The sequence below is a fragment of the Bos javanicus genome, chromosome 1, assembly GCF_032452875.1.
Source record: "Bos javanicus breed banteng chromosome 1, ARS-OSU_banteng_1.0, whole genome shotgun sequence".
NCBI lineage: Eukaryota > Metazoa > Chordata > Mammalia > Artiodactyla > Bovidae > Bos > Bos javanicus.
In genome coordinates this window covers 142,452,428-142,474,453 of record NC_083868.1, presented here as the reverse complement: position 1 = coordinate 142,474,453, position 22,026 = coordinate 142,452,428, and the positions used below count along the sequence as shown (strand labels likewise).

Here is a 22,026-nt window from a genome sequence, read left to right as displayed (position 1 = left end):
ACAGTACCTGCTTTGGTTGCTGGTCAAGAAGTCAAAGTGGGTTGTCTTAACTTCCTTCTCATTTCATGTCCTGTTTTCACCTGCTGTCACTCCAGCTGGATGTGGCTATTTCCCTGGTGTGTGCGTGTGTGCTCAGTCACTTCTGTTGTGTCCGCCTCTTTGTCACCCTCATGGACTGTAGCCCGCCAGGCCTCTGTGCATGGGATTCTCCAGGCAAGAATATTGGAGTGGGTTCTGATGCCCTTCTCCAGGGGAATCTTCCCGACGCAGGAACTGAACCCAGGTCTCCTGTGTCTCCTTCATTGCAGGTGGATTCGTTACCACTGAGCCACCAGGGAAACCCATTTCTCTTAGTAGGACTTCCCAAAGGTGTCATATAATATCTGTGCCTGCCATGAATATTTTACAAGCCATTGAAACTTCTGGGCCCAGTGGCAAGGCATCTTGAATTACAGCCTGGACCAACTGCTGCAGAACTCTCTATGACTCTGAACTCCACTGAGAACTGAAAAATTATTGGTGACCTGGAAAATAAGCCAGAACAATCTATCCAATGTCATGTATATTACCTCAAAACCCCATGAGTATTTTGAGGGAGTGAGTGGTACAAAGTGCAGAAATTTATCTTTTTCTTTTAAGAGAATTGCCCCAGACCTCCTAAACACCTCACTCACAGTCCCTGAACCTTCCCAGTTCCTATCTCTGCTGTGAGTGTGTTTTAACAAGGCCTCTAACTTCCCATTTTCCAAATCCAATCAACATAGCATCATGTCATCAATGTAATCTTCAATGTAATGGGCCAGCAGAATGTTTAGTGTAATGTTCAAGTTGGCACCCCACTCCAGTACTTGTGCCTGGAAAATCCCCTGGGTGGAGGAGCCTGGAAGGCTGCAGTCCATGGAATCGCTGAGGGTCGGACACGACTGAGTGACTTCACTTTCACTTTTCACTTTCATGCATTGGAGAAGGAAATGGCAACCCACTCCAGTGTTCTTGCCTGGAGAATCCCAGGGACGGGGAGCCTGGTGGGCTGCTGTCTATGGGGTCACACAGAGTCGGACACAACTGAAGTGACTTAGCAGCAGCAGCAAGTTTCCTCTGAATGTGTTAGTTATATCAGAGAGTAGGGGACCTGGCATAACCCAAACTCACACAGCACAAGTATATTGCTGTTCCCACCATGCAAAGGCAATGTACTTCTGATTATTTTTTCTAAGAAATGGGGGGAAATCAAACATTTTCTAGGTCAATAGATGCATGTTAAATACCAGGGCATTTGCTCCAGGAACAATATCATGTCCAGAACCTCAACAGCAAATTGTCACACTTAGTTAAATTTATGATACTCTATACAAAGGGCACTTGATAAACATCACTCTGTGGGCCAAGCTCTGCCTGTGGCCTGTTTTTATACAACTTGCAAACTGAGAGTGGTTTCTATATGTTTTAAGGGTAATTGAAAATAAAACAAAGAACATATGAGCAACTATACACCAATAAAAATTAATTTAAAAAAAGAACATGTGACAGAGACCAAATGTGGCCCACTAAGCCTCAAATAGAGCTTCCCTTGTGGCTCAGCTGGTAAAGAATCCGCCTACAATGCAAGAGACCTGGGTTTGATCCCTGGGTTGGGAAGATCCCCTGGAGAAGGAAAAGGCCACCCACTTCAGTATTCTGGCCTGGAGAATTCCATGGACTGTGTAGTCCATGGGGTCGCTAAAAGTTGGACACGACTGAGCAGCTTTCACTTTCAAGCCTCAAATTTTCACTGCCTGGCCCTTTATAAAGAGTGTGTGCTTGATAGTCATTCTCCATAACTCGCCTGGCTTGAGCACTGGCCAAACACATGAGCTCAAAGGGCATGTTCAGTGACCACTCCTGAATTTTTCAGTTCCTTGATAGTGGCATTGATTTCTATAATTCTTTCTTGGACTGTGATACTGGTTTTGACTCCTTGTCTTGGTGAGAGAGACTTCTGCTATAATACCCCTCTCCAAAAATCAGAGAAGCAAGGTACCTACTAAATGTATCAATTCTGGGCCTGAGGAGATCCCCAAGGATGCCTGTGTCACCTTGCTGGACCCACAGTGAGACAGACTTGGGCCAAGACCTCAACCTGCACCTGAAATCCATTGGCTCCACGTGATGTTTGGGCTCTGAAGATTGGTGTGAGTTCAGACCTAATATTAAATGACCTTCAGATCAGATCAGATCAGTTGCTCAGTCATGTCTGACTCTTTGCGACCCCATGAATTGCAGCACGCCAGGCCTCCCTGTCCCTCACCAACTCCCAGAGTTCACTCAGACTCACGTCCATCAAGTCAGTGATGCCATCCAGCCATCTCATCCTCTGTCATCCCCTTCTCCTCCTGCCTCCAATCCCTCCCAGCATCAGAATCTTTTCCAATGAGTCAACTCTTCACATCAGGTGGCCAAAGTACTGGAGTTTCAGCTTTAGCATCATTCCTTCCAAAGAAATCCCAGAGCTGATCTCCTTCAGAATGAACTGGTTGGATCTCCTTGCAGTCCCAGGGACTCTCAAGAGCCTTCTCCAACACCACAGTTCAAAAGCATCAATTCTTCGGCGTTCAGCCTTCTTCAAAGTCCAACTCTCACATCCATACATGACCACTGGAAAAACCATAGCCTTGACTAGACGAACCTTTGTTGGCAAAGCAATGTCTCTGCTTTTGAATATGCTATCTAGGTTGGTCATAACTTTCCTTCCAAGGAGTAAGTGTCTTTTAATTTCATGGCTGTAGTCACCATCTGTAGTGATTTTGGAGCCCAGAAAAATAAAGTCTGACACTGTTTCCACTGTTTCCCCATCTATTTCTCATGAAGTGGTGGGACCAGATGCCATGATCTTCGTTTTCTGAATGTTGAGCTTTAAGCCAACTTTTTCACTCTCCACTTTCACTTTCATCAAGAGGCTTTTGAGTTCCTCTTCACTTTCTGCCATAAGGGTGGTGTCATCTGCATATCTGAGGTTATTGATATTTCTCCCTGCAATCTTGATTCCAGCTTGTGTTTCTTCCAGTCCAGCGTTTCTCATGATGTACTCTGCATAGAAGTTAAATAAACAGGGTGACAATATACAGCCTTGACGTACTCCTTTTCCTATTTGGAACCAGTCTGTTGTTCCATGTCCAGTTCTAACTGTTGCTTCCTGACCTGCATACAAATTTCTCAAGAGGCAGATCAGGTGTTCTGGTATTCCCATCTCTTTCAGAATTTTCCACAGTTCATTGTGATCCACACAGTCAAAGGCTTTGGCATGGTCAAGAAAGCAGAAATAGATGTTTTTCTGGAACTCTCTTGCTTTTTCCATGATCCAGCGGATGTTGGCAATTTGATCTCTGGTTCCTCTGCCTTTTCTAAAACCAGCTTGAACATCAGGAAGTTCACGGTTCACATATTGCTGAAGCCTGGCTTGGAGAATTTTGAGCATTACTTTACTAGCGTGTGAGATGAGTGCAATTGTGCGGTAATTTGAGCATTCTTTAGCATTGCCTTTCTTTGGGATTGGAATGAAAACTGCCCTTTTCCAGTCCTGTGGCCACTGCTGAGTCTTTCAGATTTGCTGGCATATTGAGTGCAGCACTTTCACAGCATCATCTTTCAGGATTTGGAATAGCTCAACTGGAATTCCATCACTTCCACTAGCTTTGTTCATAGTGATGCTTCCTAAGGCCCACTTGACTTCACATTCCAGGATGTCTGGCTCTAGGTCAGTGATCACACCATCGTGATTATCTGGGTCGTGAAGATCTTTTTTGTACAGTTCTTCTGTGTATTCTTGCCATCTCTTCTTAATCAGGAAGTCTTATTTTTCCTTCTCCAGTACACAGTCACCCTGGTTGTATTAGTTGCTGAGACTGCTGTAATAAAGTACCACAAACTGAATTTAAAACAGAAGCTTATTGTCTCTCAGTTCTAGAGGATAGAAGTCTGAGATGAAGGTGTCACTGGGGTTGGCTCCTTTTTTGAGGGTGACTGCTGTTCCTGGTTCTTCCCCTTCTGTCAAACTCAGGTGTTTCCTTGGCCACAAATGGTATTAACTGTCTATGTCTTTACATCACCTTCCCTCTGCGTATATTTGTGTCTGAATATTCTCTTTTTATAAGAACACAGTCATAACGGATTATGTTGTTGTTCAGCCACTCAGTCATGTCCGACTCCTTGCAACCCCATGGACTGCAGCATGTCAGGCTTCCTTGTCCTTCACTATCTCCCTGAGTTTTCTCAAACTCATGTCCACTGAGTCAGTGATGCCATCCAACCATCTCATCCTCTGTCGTCCACTTCTCTTCCTGCCTTCAATCTTTCACAGCATCAGGGTCTTTTCTAATGATTCAGCTCTTCCCATCAGATGGCCAAAGTACTAGAGCTTCAGCTTCAGTATCAGTCCTTCCAATGAATAATCAGGGTTAATTTCCTTTAGGACTGACTCATTTTATCTCCTTGATGTTCAAGGAATTCTCAAGAGTCTTCTCCAGTACCATAGTTCAAAGGCGTCAGTTCTTCTCACTTGGCCTTTTTTTATGGTCCAAATCTCATATCTGTACATGACTACTGGAAAAACCATAGCTCTGACTATACAGATCTATGTTGGCAAAGTGATGCCTCTGCTTTTTAATACTCTGTCTAATGAATTCATCCCCAACTTGATTATCTGCAAATCAATTCCAAATACTGTCACATTTATGGGTACCAGGGGTTAGGACTCCAGCATCTTTTGAGGGGACATAATTTATCTCTAGCAATTGAGCCCTTGTGGATGGCTCAGATCACTCTGGGGAAGGCTCAGCACTTGCATCTTTGGCCTTACTGTGAGGCTCTTCCTCAAGGGGACCTGGCCTTTATTCTTGCTGAGAGACTCTGGATCCCACGTCAACTCTGGACTACAAAGGCTCAAGGAGCCATGGGTCTTGTGAAGGATGTTGGTGTCCCCTCAGGGCAATTATGAACACCTGAGTGACAGGTGTACCCAAAGGATTGCAGTACTGCATCAGCAGGAGCCTGGGGAGGATGGTTGAGGGTCGAGTTGAGGGATGTCGGACCCCAGGGTGGTTGAGAAGGGTTCACACCATAGGTCCATCCAATAGTGAAACCTCCCTGAGCCAGGGACCCCTGCACCTGCTGCATCACTGGCCTTCCCACAGTTAATGTGCCTGTGTAGTGCCTGGAACTTTCTAGAATGCAGATTTGACCTCATGAAACCCGGGGGGCAGAGCACGTTTGCTGAGATCCCAGGGTGGGATTCTGCTAACCCAGGACCACCTTGAGTAGCGAGGTTGCCATGTTTGGGGGGGTGGAGGGTAGGACTCTAGTATTTCTGCTGCATGAATTCTTGGCCACTTTCAACCCAGGGCTTGGTTACCCGCTAGCAGGATGGTCACAGATTGATTCCAAATTGGGAAAGAAGTATGTCAATGCTGTATATTGTCACCCTGTTTATTTCACTTATATGCAGAGTAAATCATGATAAATGCTGGGCTGGATACAGCACAAGCTGAAATCAAGATTGCTGGGAGAAATATCAATAACCTCAGATATGCAGATAACATCACCCTTATGGCAGAAAGCGAAGAAGAACTAAAGAGCTTCTTGATGAAAGTGAAAAAGTTGACTTAAAACTCAACATTCAAAACATGAAGGTCATGGAATCTGGTCCCATCACTTCGTGGCAAATAGATGGGGAAACAATGGAAACAGTGATAAACTATTTTGGGGGGGCTCCAAAATCACTGCAGATGGTGACTTCAGCCATGAAATTAAAAGACGCTTGCTCCTTGGAAGAAAAGCTATGACCAACCTAGACAGCATATTAAAAAGGAGAGACATTACTTTGCCAACAAAGGTCTGTCTAGTAAAAGCTATGGGTTTTCTAGTGGTCATGTATGGATGTGAGAGTTGGATTATAAAGAAAGCTGAGCACTGAAGAATTGATGCTTTCCAATTGTGGTGCTGGAAAAGACTTTTGAGAGTTCCTTAGACTGCAGGAAGTTGCGACCAGTCAATCCTAAATCAAATCAGTACTGAATATTCATTGGAAGGACTGATGTTGAAGCTGAAACTCCAATACTTTGGCCACCTGATGTGAAGAACTGACTCATTGGAAAAGACCCTGATGCTGGGAAAGATTGAAGGCAGGAGGAGAAGGGGATGACAGAGGATGAGATGGTTGGATGACATCACCAACTCTATGGACATGAGTTTGAGTGAACTCCAGGAGCTGGTGATAGACAGGGAAGCCTGGCATGCTACAGTCCATGGGATTGCAAAGAGTTGGACACGACCGAGCAACTGAACTGAACTGAGGATGGTCACAGCCTGTCGTGCGCTTGGTCAGCACATCTCTCCCAAATCTTGGGGAGTGTTATGATGCCAGTCCTCTGAGCATGGCACCTCATCCTCTATGGTCCAACACCCCACACACTGTTCTTCCAAAGTCCTGCTGATGCCACTCTGCAACTCTCCTGGACACAGGCTGTGCCTCTGTCTGGGCTATGAGGCATCACAACCTCTTGCACCTGGAAGTGACTCGGAGATGTAGAGATGATCTCATCCTGTGGCTGCATCCCTTGTGAGCTGGAGTGGGGCAGGGAGGGGGGCAGTGGTCAGTGGAAGTGTTTATGGAGAGGAAAGATGCTAGGTCTCAGATGGGGGTAGAGGGAATGCCTCTGCTGGGGGAAAGGGTCAGGGCTTTTGCTCAGGATCCCAAATTGTCATTCTCATCTTTCTGCCCAAGCATCCCAATCTCATGTTTAGAGTTTAACTCTTTGCTCTCCAATGTCAAGGCTTTGGTGTAAGGAAGCAGGAAATGATGGACATCTAATTGGTGCTGTAAACCCAGTATCTGGGCTGGACCTGAGCCCCACCCTAACTGCCCTGTCACTTAGCCAGGAAAGCCTTTCCACTGTCCCATTCCCAGGAGGACACTCTCAGCCCTCCATTTCTTCTTTCCTTCTTGAATGTTGTGTACCTCTTGGAAGAAGCCAGCTGACCCCCATCTTTACCACTTTACCAGGGAAATGAGATGCCCCCCTGCTCACATTCCCTGCCTTGCCTTCACTCTACACCACTTTTGATGGGTTTGTGACCTGTGCCCGGAGACCTGCCCGGGGAGCCAAACTTGCGTCTCATTTTCAGGATCTGTTAAGAAAGAGGGTCACTGTTGGTAGCAATTTCTGTATCAATCAGCCAGCCTGTCACTCCCAATCCAGGAAATTAAAGGAAAATTAGATGGACAGTGCTGACCTCTCTTTGGGGCTTATGAACCCCTCTGCCAGATGAGTGAGGAGAGGGATCAGTTTTGGGAGGCTGGAGAAGACCACTGTGTGGAGAACACTGCCCATTGGGGCTGGAGGTGGACCTGGGATCATGGCCCATCCAGGGTGACTCTGCTGACTTCCTCCCAAGGACCCGTGTCCTGCTGGCTCCACCACAGTGGCCAGAAGCCAGAGGGCATGAGGGCAGGATACAGCCAATGCAGCGCCACCCCCCAGGGGCTCAGAGAGCTGATGGGATGGGCAGACAGAGGACACCCAGCTCTCTCAACTCAGACACTGACCCTTGAGCAGAACCAGTGTGGCTCTGGGATGGGGGAGACGGGGTGAGGGGATGGGACAAGTCAGGCCAAGTCACAACACGGGAAGTGGGGGTGGGGGAGGGGGCCCGGCGATAGAGAACTTTATCCCCAAAGCAGGAAGATCTGCTAGGCATGCAAAACCAGGGGCATCCTCCACCCCAGAACCCTAGCACAAGAGGATGGCAGGTTAGATCAGGCTCCAGCTCCCTCAGGGTCCATCCACTTTGTTTTCCAGTAAGAAAAGTTAAACCCAGAGGACTTAAACTATTTATACAAGATGACACGACCCCTTAGCAGAGCAACACTCAATTCAGTGTATTGTCTTCTTCAACAAGTGGTCATTAAAAAAAAAAGATAGAACCATAAATTGTCCTATGATTCTGCGATCTTATTTAGCCTTGTCTTCTAGGAGTCTTGGAGTCATTGCTGCAAGTCTGAGAGGGCCTGAGAGTGACACGGGCTCTGCCAGCCATACCACCTACACGGGAGGTCAAAGTCATACATGCACAAGGAGTGATTAACAAACGGCCATGTATCCTGCACATTGCGCCTCTCCTGGAGACCTTGTCTTGGGATTGGCAGCCGGAACCAGGTGGGTGGGCTGGGGGTGAGCCTTACTCAGAACGTGGCTGCCCGGGTTCTGACTCCACTCCCCTCCCAGAGGGACCACCAGGGCAAGCTTACCAGGTCACCCAAGAAAAATCAGTCTCACTCCAAGGCTTGACTGTTTCCCCAGAGCCTAATCTTTCAGTGAAGAGAAAACATTTCTCCTATATTCATTCATTCATTCGTCAACAGGCATTTATTGAATCAGGTACCCCAGGTGCTTGTCCACCTGAGCACACCAAGTAGGTGAAGCCCTGTGTGTCACGGCCCTGCTGCTCTGCTGGAGGGCTGGGAGAGGATCGGTAAATAACAAGCCCAGGATGCAAGCAAATCCCTGTGCCCCTTAGAAGGTAGTGAGAGCTGCAGGGCAGGAAGGGCCAGAGCAGGGAGGGACCTGGGACACGGGGGCTAGAGGAGACCCTTTGGGTGCAGAGTCGAGGAGGCCGCACTTGGAGGAACCGAGCAAGGGAGCCCCTCCCAGATGCGGTCTCCCGCTTAAGGGAGAGCCCGATATGTCATCAGCGTCACGTCAGCTCTTATACACACAACCTCGCTGTGAAAAGGACTCCGTTGTAAAGGAAAAAACAAAGCAAAAAAATGTATTAATTAGTTTTTAAGATTTGTTGCTGCTTAGTCTCTAAGTCGTGTCCAACTTTTGCAACCCCATGGACTGTAGCCTGCCAGGCTCCTCTGTCCATGGGATTTCCCAGGCAAGAATACTGGAGTGGGTTACCATTTCTTCCTCCAGGGGATCTTCCCAATCCAGGGAGGGATTGAACTTGTGTCTCCTGCATTGGCAGGCATACTCTTTACCACTGAGCCACAAGAGAAGCCCGATTTTTAAGATAAATCATCTTAAATAATTTTGAAGAAAAATAAGGTAATTTATCCTTAATTAATTAAGATAAATAAGTAAAAATGCTCCTACAATGCCACAGTGTAAGTAGGAGGTTGAACATACGTGAGTTTTCAATGTGGATGCCAGCAGGAAAGGGGCCCCTCAGGACAAGGCCAGGTCAAAGAGCCTATGGGTGCTTTGCGCATGCACCAGTTTCCCAGGGGAAAGTCTGACAAGACAAACGAATGGGGAACAGAAGTTTGAAGTCCAGCTCCTAGTATTTTCTGCTCTTCTTGTCCGGGCACAGCTGTTCCATGAGACATGAATCCTGAAAATCGTCGGAAACAGCTTCACGCCCACTTGAAAAGGACCACATCCATCCAGGGGAGCCTCACCTGTCCCCTGTCCTTCCCTGAACCCCTGTGGGGGAAGCCAATGGCCACTGCTGACCCTGTGTCTGGCATGGTGTGGGTGTCTCTCCCTATGAGTCACCCTCAAGTAAGTGTGCTGTTGACTTAGTAGGACCACTGTAGGGGAAGCCCATGGCCTCTGCTGACCCTGTGCCCAGCGTGGTGTGGGCGTCTCTCTCTGAATCACCATCCCGTGAGTATGCTGTTTGCTTAGCAGGAGGGTCTCTGAATAGCTCAGGCACTGGATGAGGTTGTGACCAGGGAGACTCCCACAGGATAAGAGAGGAACTTTCTGAATCTCCAATCCTTCAACCATGATGACTGCACGATAATGCATTATTCTCTATCAGCAAACCTGCCAGTTTGGCTTGGCCGCGTTTGGGAAACACCTTTTAATCAATGGAGATTACTTGGAATGAAAGGTTTCGGGGCCCTCCTTAGGCAAACGTAATCTGGCCCTCTGTAGAAAGCAAACAGAGCCTGGGGTATAAGATCGAGGGCCAGGACCCACTCTCATCCTGGATCGCGGGCCCCGCTGGACAGAGAAGGAAGGTCATGGCCACTATGGAGCCCAAGGTGATCTGCGTGGTGGTGCTGGTCTTATCGCTGGCTCTCAGCAGCCTGGCTCAGGGCGAGACCGGTAAGACAGCCCCTTCCTGCTCTGTAATGGGCACGCTGGGCAGAGGCCCACCTCTGGGGGCAGTCAGGGCTTCATAATGTACTTTTGAGCCAAGTGCTGTTTTGTGCCAGGAGCTGTTCTAGGCCCTGGAGAGATTTTTGGATGGCAGAATACGTAGAGGACAGGGGGAGGGTAGAGGGGCCGGTGGAAGCGTTGGAAACTGGGTTAAGAGAGCAGTAATGGCTGTCTTCAGTTGTTCAGTCGCTAAGTCACATCCAGCTTCTTGCGACCCCATGGACAGCAGCACGCCAGGCTCCTCTGTCCTCCACTAGCTCCTGTAGTGGTAGTGTTAGTCACTCAGTCGTGTCCGACTCTGCAATACCACGGACTGTAGTCTGCCAGGCTCCTCTGCCAGTGCGATTCTCCAGGCAGGAATACTGGAGTGGATTGCCATTCCCTTCTCCAGAGGATCTTCCCAACCCAGGGATCGACCCCAGGTCTCCTGCATTGAAAGCAGATTCTTGACCATTTGAGCTACAGGGACGACCTCCTGAGGTTTGCTCAAATTCATGTCCGTTGAGTTGGTGACACTATCTAACGATTGAACTGGCATCGCCTGCATTGGTAGGCAAATTCTTTACCACAGAGCCACCAGGAAAGCCCTGTCTTCAGAACCGCTGCTAGAACATACTACTGCTTTTTAAGTAACGTATTTCAAAGAGCTGTCTTTAATGTCGGGAATAAGAATAGCTCTTCCAAATGTCCGAGCCAAACTCTGCCCCCTGGGGCTGAACCCACTCAAGGTCCACACAAACGTCCAAGAGCCTATTCTGAGGGTTGCTGTCCCTGGGGACCCCTCCAACAGGTTCCGTGGGCTCCTGGGCCCCCTGCTCTGTGGAACCCAGACCCTGTCCCACTGGTGTATGTGTCCTGTCTGGCTAGTCCATGGGCATCACCAAGGAGGGACTTAAGGCGGGAGGTCCCACTGCCTCCTCTGAATTGTCTGTCTCAAATCCTTTATCTGCACAAAGGGGTCAGTCTTCAGCTTTAGAGGGTTGTCACAAAATTAAGTGGTATTCGGGAAAAGCTACAAAGTGCCATATAAACATTATTTATTACTGGTAGATATATTTTTAAATGGAGGGGGCAGGAGAAGAATTTTCCAAAGTTTTTGGAATGAGGATTCCCATAGAGGTTTGAAGGGAGGTAAAGAACGGTTCCCATGTGTCTCTGGGCTCCTTCCAAGGATCTCACGACTCAGGAACAGAGGATCAGGCATGGGGGTTCAGGGGAGGGGGCCCCACAGTCTAAGATAAGGAGGAGGGAGTGGGCTGGACCTGAAAGGAGGTATGACCTGCTGTGGGGATGGAGGAGGTGGTCTGTGCCTGGCCACCCATACCCACTGGCCTGTCTGCATCTTCCCTGCCAGCCTAGTGCCTAGCTCTGCCCACTGCACAGCCTGGCTCCAGGAGGCTGTGCAGCCCAGCCCTGTTCCCCACCATCCAGGCTGCTGCTGGCTGCCCACTGGCCCTGCCCTAGGGCCCAAGGTTCAGCCTTTCTGTGTGGATCTCACAGGTCAGCCATCCTGTGACAACGGAAAACTCCATCCAGTTGTAGTGAAGCTACTGCTGCTGCTGCTAAGTCACTTCAGTTGTGTCTGACTCTGTGCGACCCCCAGAGACAGCAGCCCACCAGGCTCCCCTGTCCCTGGGATTCTCCAGGCAAGAACACTGGAGTGGGTTGCCATTTCCTTCTCCAATGCATGAAAGTGAAAAGTGAAAGTGAAGTCACTTAGTCATGTCCGACTCCTAGCGACCTCATGGACTGCAGCCTACCAGGCTCGTCCATCCATGGGCTTTTCCAGGCAAGAGTCCTGGAGTGGGGTGCCAGTGTAAGCGTAGCCTTGGATGGAAGTCATTTCCGTCTAGTCCTGTTATGCAACAGAAAGTGGTGGGCAAGGTAGACTCCTGTGGACAGAACCCTTGGACACCTTCAGTTCCTATTTAGGATAGCAGCTGGTACGGCGGGGGCGGTGGGGGGGATCAGGTTACCCAGAAAAGTAGCCCCTCCCCCTCCTCTAGGGAGAGAAAGGACATGAGAACTGTGGTCCCAGCTCTGCACACACAGCCCGTCTTGACCTTTCCCACCACCCTGCCCAGTGGAGTGGGTGCTAACCACCTTTGCTCTATGTCAAGACAGAAGCCCTACAAAGACCAGGTTGTGTGATGTGCTCTGACTTAGGACACTCAGCTGGACTCCATGGGGGCAAATGCGGCCTCCTGCCCCTCAGTCTAGGAGAGGCCCTGCATCTACCTGTCTTTGACTGGATTGTCTTTTAGAACGAGCGCGATGCCCTAGGTCAAGGAGAGCCCGTGACAACATCTGCTCTGGACCTCGGTCCTGCCCTCCTCTCTGACTCTCTTCCCTGTTCTGTTAGGGCTCCTTCCCTCCCCGTCTCTTTATCACCCACACCCCTAACCCCTCGTTGCACATCCCTCTAGCCCCAGGAACACTCTTGCCTGGGAGTGAATGGAGCACCTGCACAGCCAGCCCTCCCTCTGGAATCCGGATGATGGCCTTCATCCATGGGCACTCCGAGACCAGGTGTGGAGAAGAGCCCCCCGTTCTCCATTCCCACCCCCAAGAGAGAGAAGGGACTTCAGACTCTTCTGCCCCTGCCTCAATCTGTCCACTACCAGATCTGAGCGGCACTCTTTCTCAGAGTCCCAAGTCCAGACCCCACGTGTCTAGCTGCCCATCTCCCCTGCATGTTCTGTGCCTTGGGTCAATGGCCTCACGGACCTGGCTAGAGCATCTGAGTGGCTCCCTTTGCTCTAGAGCTGCAATGATCCGCTCCCAGCCCTCAGCCTGCCTTCCCCGAATCGCCCCACCCGCGCCTCCCCCTTTACCTGGAACACACCTTGCTCTCTCTCCTCTCCACCTTTGAACACTGTGCTCTCTCTCTCCTTGGAATACATATTGCCTCGTTCTTACCTGGCCAACCTCCTCCAACAGGAAGCCCTCTTCACTTTGTTCAGTCTGTAGTCAATCACCCCTGCTGGGCTTGCCCTGTGGCTGACTGTACTGTGCTGTTTTGTATGTTTATTTGGCTTCCTTCTCCATCAGACTGTTAGCTTCTCAACAACAGCTTCTCTGTTTTCAATTTCCGGGTCCCTGTTACCCAGCACGGGGCCTGGCGTGAACTTGATCTTTGAGGGGATAAAAAGATTCCTGTCTGTGTCCCGTGCTCGCTCCAGTTTCTAGCACTCACAAACAGTGCTCAACAGATATTTACTTATCTAGCGACTAAAGTTTAATAATTGTTCATTGACATTAATGAGCACATGGGTAAATTGCCTGTGTAGGTGCAAAGTCTGTGAATCTCAGACGCTGCATTGGTCCTGAGTTTCAGGGTTTCCTTGCCAGCAAGTGAGCTCTGGGTCTCCATGGACTGCTCGTCTGATGGACGATTTAACTGGGGAAGGAAGCAAAGTGGAGGGTGGGTCATAACAGGGAAAGAGTCCGCCCATGACTTGCTTTCACCTTGTGGCCCATATCCTTTCAGAGACGTGTCAGGTGGAACCCCATCAAAGACAGAATTGCGGTCACCCCGGCATCACGGCTAAGGAGTGCAAAGATAAACACTGTTGCTTTGACAACACAGTCCGTGGAGTCCCGTGGTGCTTCCACCCTGCGCCCGTGGGGGAGGAAGGTAGGGCCTTGTCGACCCCACAGAGTCTGAATACACGGGACCATGGGACCCTAATACAAGTTGCCAGCTGTGTTTTTACCCAGAGTAATGCCTTGGGGTGACGAGGAAGATGTAGTTTTGCCTAAATCCATGTGAATCCAGGGCTGGGGGATGGAAAGATCTGAAACACCTGTTTGGTGGGACACCCTACTTTTCCTGGCTTTTCTTCACATGTCTAACCATAAATCTGTGAAGAGCTGTCCTTGGTAATGCTTCATGGCTCACTTGGGGTTGGGGGCTTGGAAAGAGTGACAATTACGATACAAAGACCATCCTTGTTTTCTAAATTTTTCTAAATTTTCCCAGTGATGTTTTTAAGTAAATTCTCTGTGATTATTTAAAAGTGAAAGAAAATACTTATTCTCACTAATCTCTTCTCTTGGACACTTCACCCTTGCAGTGTGCGAGTCTTAGATACTTTTCTGGTGGAAATGGCATTGGAGTGAGAAGGACGTCTGCCTGGTGCCAGGGGCTCAGCTCCATCGCTGGCCGGATATCTTGGGGTCCTATGAACCTGAACTCCCTGCCTGGATTGACTGCTCAGATTCTTTGTATTCCAAATTAGCCTAAAAATTAAAAGAGATGAATGTTCCTCTCTGCTTGAACTTCTTGTAAAAACGTAAACAATTTTCTCTTCTTTGAAAGAGAAATGAGATACTTGTGCCTCTGGGTTCTCGCTGTGGATTACACATTAACTCAGGCTATCTTGGGTCAGACGAGACCGTGGCTTGTAACATTGTTAGGTGGTCTCGGTGGACGTCAGTCATCGGGGTCTGTGCACCAGACCATCAGGTTAAAAAGCCTCAGAGAATCAACGTGAGCCCATGCCCTTGTCAAATCATGAAAACAGGCTCCAATTCTATCACATTCTTTGCATATTCATTGTGGTAACAAAAATTGCCTTGCAATTTCTTCACGTCCCTCACACGGAAACTGACTTAGGAGATAAAACCCACAGCCAAGTGCCTGAACATACTCATAATAAAAACAATTGAGGAGGACAGCATGAGTTGACCCCTTGAGGAAACTCCCCCACCCACCTGGCTCCCCAAACTTGAGCTCCGAGTTGGAAAATAGGACAAAAGGGAAGGGTCGAGAGTCCCCAGTGACCCCTCATCACCGACATAAGCAAGATAGAAGGGAGCCAATCGGACCTGACTGGACCTGAGCAGACGCGCCCACCCAGGTGGGCAGTGCTGCCTGAGCAGCCTCTGGTGCCCCCAGCCCCACTTGCTCAGTGGGAAGAAGAAAAACACCCCCCACCTCCCATCCACCCTGGGCAGTCAGCCCTGCTCCAGGGAGCTCAGCCCAGCCAGTCCCGCTCCTGGACACCTCCCCTCCCAGGAGCTTGATCCTGGGGTCCCGGGAGCCCTGGGAGCACTCTGGCCCTCCACAGCCAGCTGGTTCCCGGGAAGTAGGGGCAGTGCTCTTGGCGTGACTAGTTGTTTTCAAATTTACCAGAAGAGCTGTCGCCCATCCTCAGCCCTGGCCACCAGGGCAAGCAAGCACAGATGTCCTGGGGCCAGGACACTCGTGAAACAGTCAAGGTGGGGCCCCCAGCACATGCACCCATCAGCAGGCGTGTGCCTGTGTGCCGTGAGGATCACTGTAGCCTTCCTTCACTGGAGAACGTGCAGAAACATGTTGGCTGTTTTTCCTTTTAATCTGTAGCATCTCTGGTCTTTTTCAACATCTTTGCCTGCTGCTGCTGCTGCTGCTAAGTCGCTTCTTTGCCTGCTAGCAAGAGGTAAAAACCAACTAATCAGTTGGCCCCTTTGGAAATGCAGTGTGTGATTGTAAATTATGCAGCTTCTGTAGGTAATACTGCGGTCCCTGGGGGTGAATAGCCAGTCTCCTCCTCCTCTCCCTCCCCCACTTTCCTGCCCCTCTTTAGAGTTGAGTGGATGATGGGGAGTGGACCAAGCACCCACAGCTGTGGAGTGAGGGAGTCTTTTGGGTTTCCACTGGCCTATCTGGGACCTCGTCAGACCCTTCTTGAGGCCCAGCTGGTCCGCCCCAGCTCCTTGTGCTCCCTACATCCCCCAGCCCCTGAGAGAAGGGCTTTCTCCCAGGACACAGCAGGCCCATTGCCCCGTGACTACTATCCATTATTTCCCTCTTTCTTCCCTGACCTCACCCTATAAAGAACGATGGAAAGACTCACTTTCCCAACCTTTCTTTCAGTTAGAAGCAGGGCTCCTTTCTGGCCCATGAAGCAAAAGGGGGCTCTGGGGAAAGGCTTTACCCCTTGGTGAGAGGAGAGCTCCCTCTAGCTGTCCTGGACAGCCTCTGCAGCCTGTCTTTGGATGCTGTGTGATATGAGGGTGTGATGCAATGCTTCAGGCAGCCATTCTGTGATAATGAGGAAAAGTCACAGGACTGGAAACTTGTTATCCCTGAAATGCTGACTTGGCCCCAGCATCACCCATCCACAGACTTCATGTTAAGTAAATCTGAATAGTCTTATGGATTAAACCAACGCTGGTTGAGTATTCTCTTCCTTGTCAGTGCTTTACCAAGACCTGTGTATTCCCTGTACCTTACAGCAATGAGCCTTCATCCCAGATACCATGGATAGAGGCAAATTCTCACCAAAGGTAAATGTCCTCATCCAGTCCTTCAGCCTGGGTTCTTCTTCTATTAAAGGAACGTGGGCAATCCGCTCTCTCCAGCACATCTAGTGTTTCATTAACTTTTCATTGAACCATCTGCCTGTCTCAGGCTCTCATGAGGAACCTTAGGCTCAGAATCAGGAGTGATCAGGAGCAAAGGGAGATGCGTGTGAGGAGAAATTAAAGGCATTTCTTTAGTTTTCAAAGCAAACCCCACTACAAATGTTATCTCACTCTGATCTTCATCCCCGTTTTGGAAGCTGAGAAACATTTAATAACTCGCCCAAGTGAGCAGACACACAGATCAGACTGGCACATCAGATTCTTATAAAATGGAGAGCCTCCTGAATCCAAGTTTACTAATTTCAAAGATGTAATGAATAGAGAGCCAAGAATGGGGCCTGGGACATGACCTGGGCACACTCCTTTCCCCAGGCACAGCACCGTGTGGGTTGCACCACTTTCCAGGGGGCCGTGATGCACAGATTGGGGGTCCTTGACCCTAAGTGCTCCTGCAGTCAGGATTTCCGGCAGGAAAGTGCCTTCCTTCTGGCATATACGCCAGACTGTGGAGCAGAGGCCAGGTGATAGGAGGCCAGCTGGGTCTCCTGCCCGCTGAGGAAGTGAATGACGGAGGGCTAGTGCCTTCAACCACCACCCCCGTCCACTCCCACCATGTTACACAGAAAAAACCTGAGGTCTGTGAGCCACGATGGCTGGACCCTTCCTCTGGTGTCTGCCTGCATGGATGTGTGATTTCGAGGCTCTATCATCTGGACACCAAGCCTCTCTGGCTCACCAGTGTGAGGAAGACAAAGTGGGGGACTCCTGCAGAGGCACCCCCACAGGGCCCAGCCCCATGCACGGGCAGGAAAGAGGATTCCACTTGGCTCCTGTCACACTGTCCTCCCCAAGAATCACAAAATCCATAAGAATTCTGACAGTGGAGGCAGCTGATGGAGGCAGCTGAGAGCAGGCACCCAGACAGCACATCGGGAGGACCTGTCAGAATAGACGCAGGATGCTCTGGGAAACCAGGTGTCCTTAGAAGGTGATCAAGCCCATGCCTGCCTGTGCTGTCCAGCCTCTGCTGTCCGGGAGGTCCCAGTGTGTCCAGTGCTCAGTGAGGCTGTGCAAGGAGGGAGGCAGGAGCTGAGGTGTCACGTGTTTCCTATGTTCATAGCCAGGATGGGGGAGACGAGGGAGGAGATGGGGGGTGGGGGGCAGAACAGGATGAGGTCCCATGAGAGTGAAATATCTTCTCACCACTGCAAAGGATTGTAAAGAAGTGACCACAACTCACAGGGATCGGCCTGCCCCTGTGACCCCTCCCATCATGGTCCCCCATCATCTGCCTCTCCTATCATGCACCCACCTGCACACTCCGCCCCATGAAGGTGATTGGTTGGTCCCAGGGAGGGAAGTCTGGGTTTCCCGGGAGCCTGGGCCACTGCCCCGCCCCACACCTTGCTGCAGCCAGGAGTCCACGGCCAGGGAAGCAGAGCTGACAGCAGGTCTTAGGAGCAATGGGCGCCTTCTCACAGCCAATGTGGAGGCCTTGAAGCATCCGGTGGTGGTGGGAAAAGTGCAGGCTGCTTGATAAAGTGCCTGAATGAAAACAGCCCTGCTGATAAGGCACGAGGAGCCTTTAACAGTTTGGGGACCTTCTCACATGCATGCACACACGCATGTGTGCACACATACAGACACAGAAACACACAGCTTTAAAAGGGTCTGTGCGCCTCCCGCCCCCAACCTTGGACACTGGTTGGGGACAAGCTCTCTGCGCCTCAGACCCACTGGATTTCTGCCAGAGGAGGGAAGGCCACCTTACTATTTTCTACATCTGAACACGTCACTTGTTAGTGGGAAGTTTTATGTTTTCTCTTTGTTTTTCAAGATAGGCCTTCAACTCGAGAACAGTACAACGGAATGATGTGTCTGTGTAGTTTTCTTGGCTTTTGCACATGTGAAACTATGAGGCTAACTGGCCGATCAGCACGGCTCAGTGACATCCTATATGCTGCCCTTTCCCTCCATCCTGGAAACCGCCAACTCGGGGAACTTTCTAGAACTTTCCATGTCCTTGAAGAGCTTCGGATGAAAGTTTAGGAAGTCTCTCATGGGAGAGATTCATGTTTGGTGGGGGGAAGTTGGGGGTCTTCTGGTGGACAACTGGGGTGGGCAGGGGTCATCTCTGTCAGTGGCATGGGTAACAGTGTATAACCCAGGAGCCCATGAGAGGACATCTTTCCACACAGCCTGAGGGGCCAGGCAGGGAAGGCAGGGATGCAAGTCCTCACTCCCGGGACTGGCTGTGCCCCCAGCCTGAGGTTCCAGTAACACCTGAAGCCATGTGATACCCCCTCCCCATTCCTCATCAGCTCGCATTGGTGTCCTCGTTGGCTGCCAAGCAAAATACCACAGATGGGGCGGTATAAACAGCAGACATTATTCTCAAAGTTCTAGAGACTGGAGGTGCAAGGTCAAGGTGTGGGCAGCGTCGATTTCTCCTGAGGGCTTCCTCCTTGTCATGTAGACGGCCGTCTTCACTCTTCGTCGCCTGTGTGAGTCTGTGTCCCAATCTCCTCCTCTTTCTAGAAGGACACCAGTCCTCTTGGATCAAGGTCCACCCCACTGGCTTCATTTTAACTTAGTTACCGTTCAGAGACTCCATCTCCAAATAAGATCATGTTATGAGCTCCTGGGGTAACCCCAGGACCTAATGGACTTCCATGTGTGACTTTAGGGGAGATAATTCAACCCAGAACAGTTGGTGTCTCTTGCAACCAAGGAACCCCAGTCAATGCAAATTACCAAAGGGCAGGGGTCATGACTGTTTGCTCTTAGGACTAGCCGGTTCTGTCCAGGTGGTAAGAAATCAAAAGGACTACATGAGCCTGAGAACATGTCGAGTACAGACAGTGAGCAAACCCAGAGACAGTGAGACGTGGGTGACACTCATACGGTGTGGTGTTGTTCAGTCATTAAGTTGTGTCCAACTCTGTGCGACCCTGTGGACTGTAGCCTGCCAGGCTCCTCTGTCCGTGTGATTTCCCGGCAAGAATACCGGAGCGGGTTGCCATTTCCTTCTCCAGGGGAACTTCCCCACTTGGGGATCGAACCTGCCTCTCCTGCAGGCAGATTCTTTACCACTGAGCCACCAGGGTGACCACAAAGGGCAAAGGACATACAATGTGTTAAGAACAGTGAGGGAGTGGGTCACACATGGATGTGTTACTTGACAAAGAGGACGCAACGGGAAGAATGTCATCACAGGTGGGACCGGACCCAGCCTATCAGAAGCCGGCCACTCATCTCCAGGCTGACTGCTCCATCATCCCTGATCAAGTTCCCATTGGTGACCCTTGTGCTGGTCCAATTCAAGGCCCCGTGTGTCACCCCAGAAACACAGACTAACATCACGGCTGCTCTGTGGGTCACTGGGGGTGCAGCTGGGCCAGCACTGCTTGCCCAGAGTCTCTCCACTAGAGCCTGAGTGTGGTGGCCCTGCCCATGTCCTGGCCCCTTGCTCAGAGCCCAGTTCTGGTCCTTGTCACCACGTACTGATGGGAAGTCCAAGAGAGGAATAGGACATCTCAGGACTTGGGATCCAGTCTTTCCACCCACTTGCACCCCATGCAAAGTGCAAACCTGCCACCTCTGCCCCTCATTTTTCGCCATGTGCTGGAGACTGATTTACTAAAACGCATGGGTCAAACACCACAACTGGGTCTGTGAGCCTTCCCACCTTGCGGCTGGCTGTGTGCATGGAGGTTATCGCTGCTGCCAGATGATTGCCCTCGCAACAACAGGCTTCTGTTCAGAATATGTTGAACTAAGGATCAGACCAGGAACCAACTGCTGAGGCCAAGTTGTGGCTTCAGATTCTATTTGTAGGGTCACTGGGAAGGGTCCTGTTAGCTTAAGGAAACTCCCTCACCTTTCTTTGTGTATGTGGGCAGGGACAGTTTGTGGAAATATTCAGAGCTTGTGAACCCGATAGGGATAATCACCCAAGAAGAGACACGTCCCAGGCCAATCCCAGCACAGGGACTTAATGGAAGGGTTCAAACAGTCACTGGTTTAAAGGTCTGAGCAGGCACATCATAGATATACATAGAAAAAATTAATAGAATAATTTTAAAGATATTTCTTAATTGTGCTCAGCTCTTAATATTGCCCCAAGCTGGACATTTTGGGGTTAGCAAACCAATTAAATTAGGAAAAACCAGACATACTCACATATATATATGTAGCATATATATGTGGTACAGTGAGGTTTGAAAGTGTTATTCACTCGGTCATGTCCAACTCTTTGCAGCACCATGGACTGTAGCCCGCCAGGCTCCTCAGTCTACGGGAATTCTCCAGGCAAAAATATTAGAGTGGGTTGCCATTCCTTTCTCCAGGGAATCTTCCCAACCCTGGGATCAAGCCTGGGTCTCCTGCATTGTAGGCAGATTCTTTACCATCCGAGCTACCAGGGAAGCTTAGTAAACATATAAGTAGGGAACCTCTATGCTGAAGGCAAATATTGGTGGGACTTTCTACATTTAATCTGATCTTGTACATCAGTGGAGAAGGAAATGGCAACCCACTCTAGTATTCTTGACTGGAGAATCCCAGGGACGGAGGAGGCTGGTAGGCTGCCGTCTATGGGGTCGCACAGAGTCGGACACGACTGAAGTGACTTAGCAGCAGCAGCAGCACATCAGTGTGGCAAACTCAGAAGGGCTGAGGGTTCACCTTATTTGCAGGTTAATGGCTTCATGGGTGCTGGCAGAGGACAGGAGACTCTTGGGAGAGATACACACCTCACTACACTGCGTAGCTAGCAATGTAAGCAGCAGCACGTTTGGTTCCCTTGTCCCCACGTCCTCCAGGGGTGACACAGATGAGCTCAGATGGACGTCAGCACACACGGAGTCGCATTGCAGGGGAGGAAGCCTGGCCTCTCCTGGAGCTCAGATGGCACTAGTGGCAAAGAACCTGCCTGCTATTGCAGGAGACACAGACAAACAGGTTCTATCCCTGGATCGAAAAGATCCCCTGGAGAAGGAAATGGCAACCCACTCCAGTATTCTTGCCTGGAAAATTCCAGAGGGGCCTAGTGGGCTTACAGTCCATGGGGACGTGACTAAGCGAGTAAGCACACGTGTACGCAAGCTTGCCTGCCCGCTGCTCCAGAGGGAGATACCTTATAAATGCTCCAAGGTTGTTGCCACACCACCATCCTTGCAAAGACAGCCTGGAAGAGAGGAGAGTTTGGATCGCCCCCTATTCATCTCACTGGGGAGGGGGGGATTTCCACCCAAGGCTACAAGGATGGTGAGACCCATGACACCTGACCCTGGGAAGATGGGACGATAGCAGTTTACCAGTCACATATTGCTCACCCCAGGACGGGAGGACATCCCGCCATGCAGGGCCATTGCGGGGTTGCATAAGAAACAGGAAGAACAGCAGGGGCTGCAGGAGGGGCCGTGTAGTATCAGGAGGGTGGGGTGCCCACTCATTCTTGCAGGAGGATGTGACTGGCTTGTTTGAGTAAGTCTGCAGCCTGGCAGGGAAGTGAAATCCGCTACTTGGG

At 50.1% G+C, this 22,026-nt stretch overlaps 1 protein-coding gene across 1 annotated transcript; it reads left to right on the top strand.

Annotated features, from left to right (window-relative positions):
* The first annotated feature begins 9,951 nt into the window (after nucleotides 1–9,951).
* On the top strand, nucleotides 9,952–14,413 carry TFF1 (trefoil factor 1). Its single transcript, XM_061422367.1, has 3 exons — nucleotides 9,952–10,091; nucleotides 13,636–13,782; nucleotides 14,222–14,413. The coding sequence occupies exons 1-3, from the start codon at nucleotides 10,007–10,009 to the stop codon at nucleotides 14,233–14,235; spliced, it is 246 nt and encodes an 81-aa protein (XP_061278351.1). The 5' UTR covers nucleotides 9,952–10,006; the 3' UTR covers nucleotides 14,236–14,413.
* The last annotated feature ends 7,613 nt before the right edge of the window (nucleotides 14,414–22,026 follow it).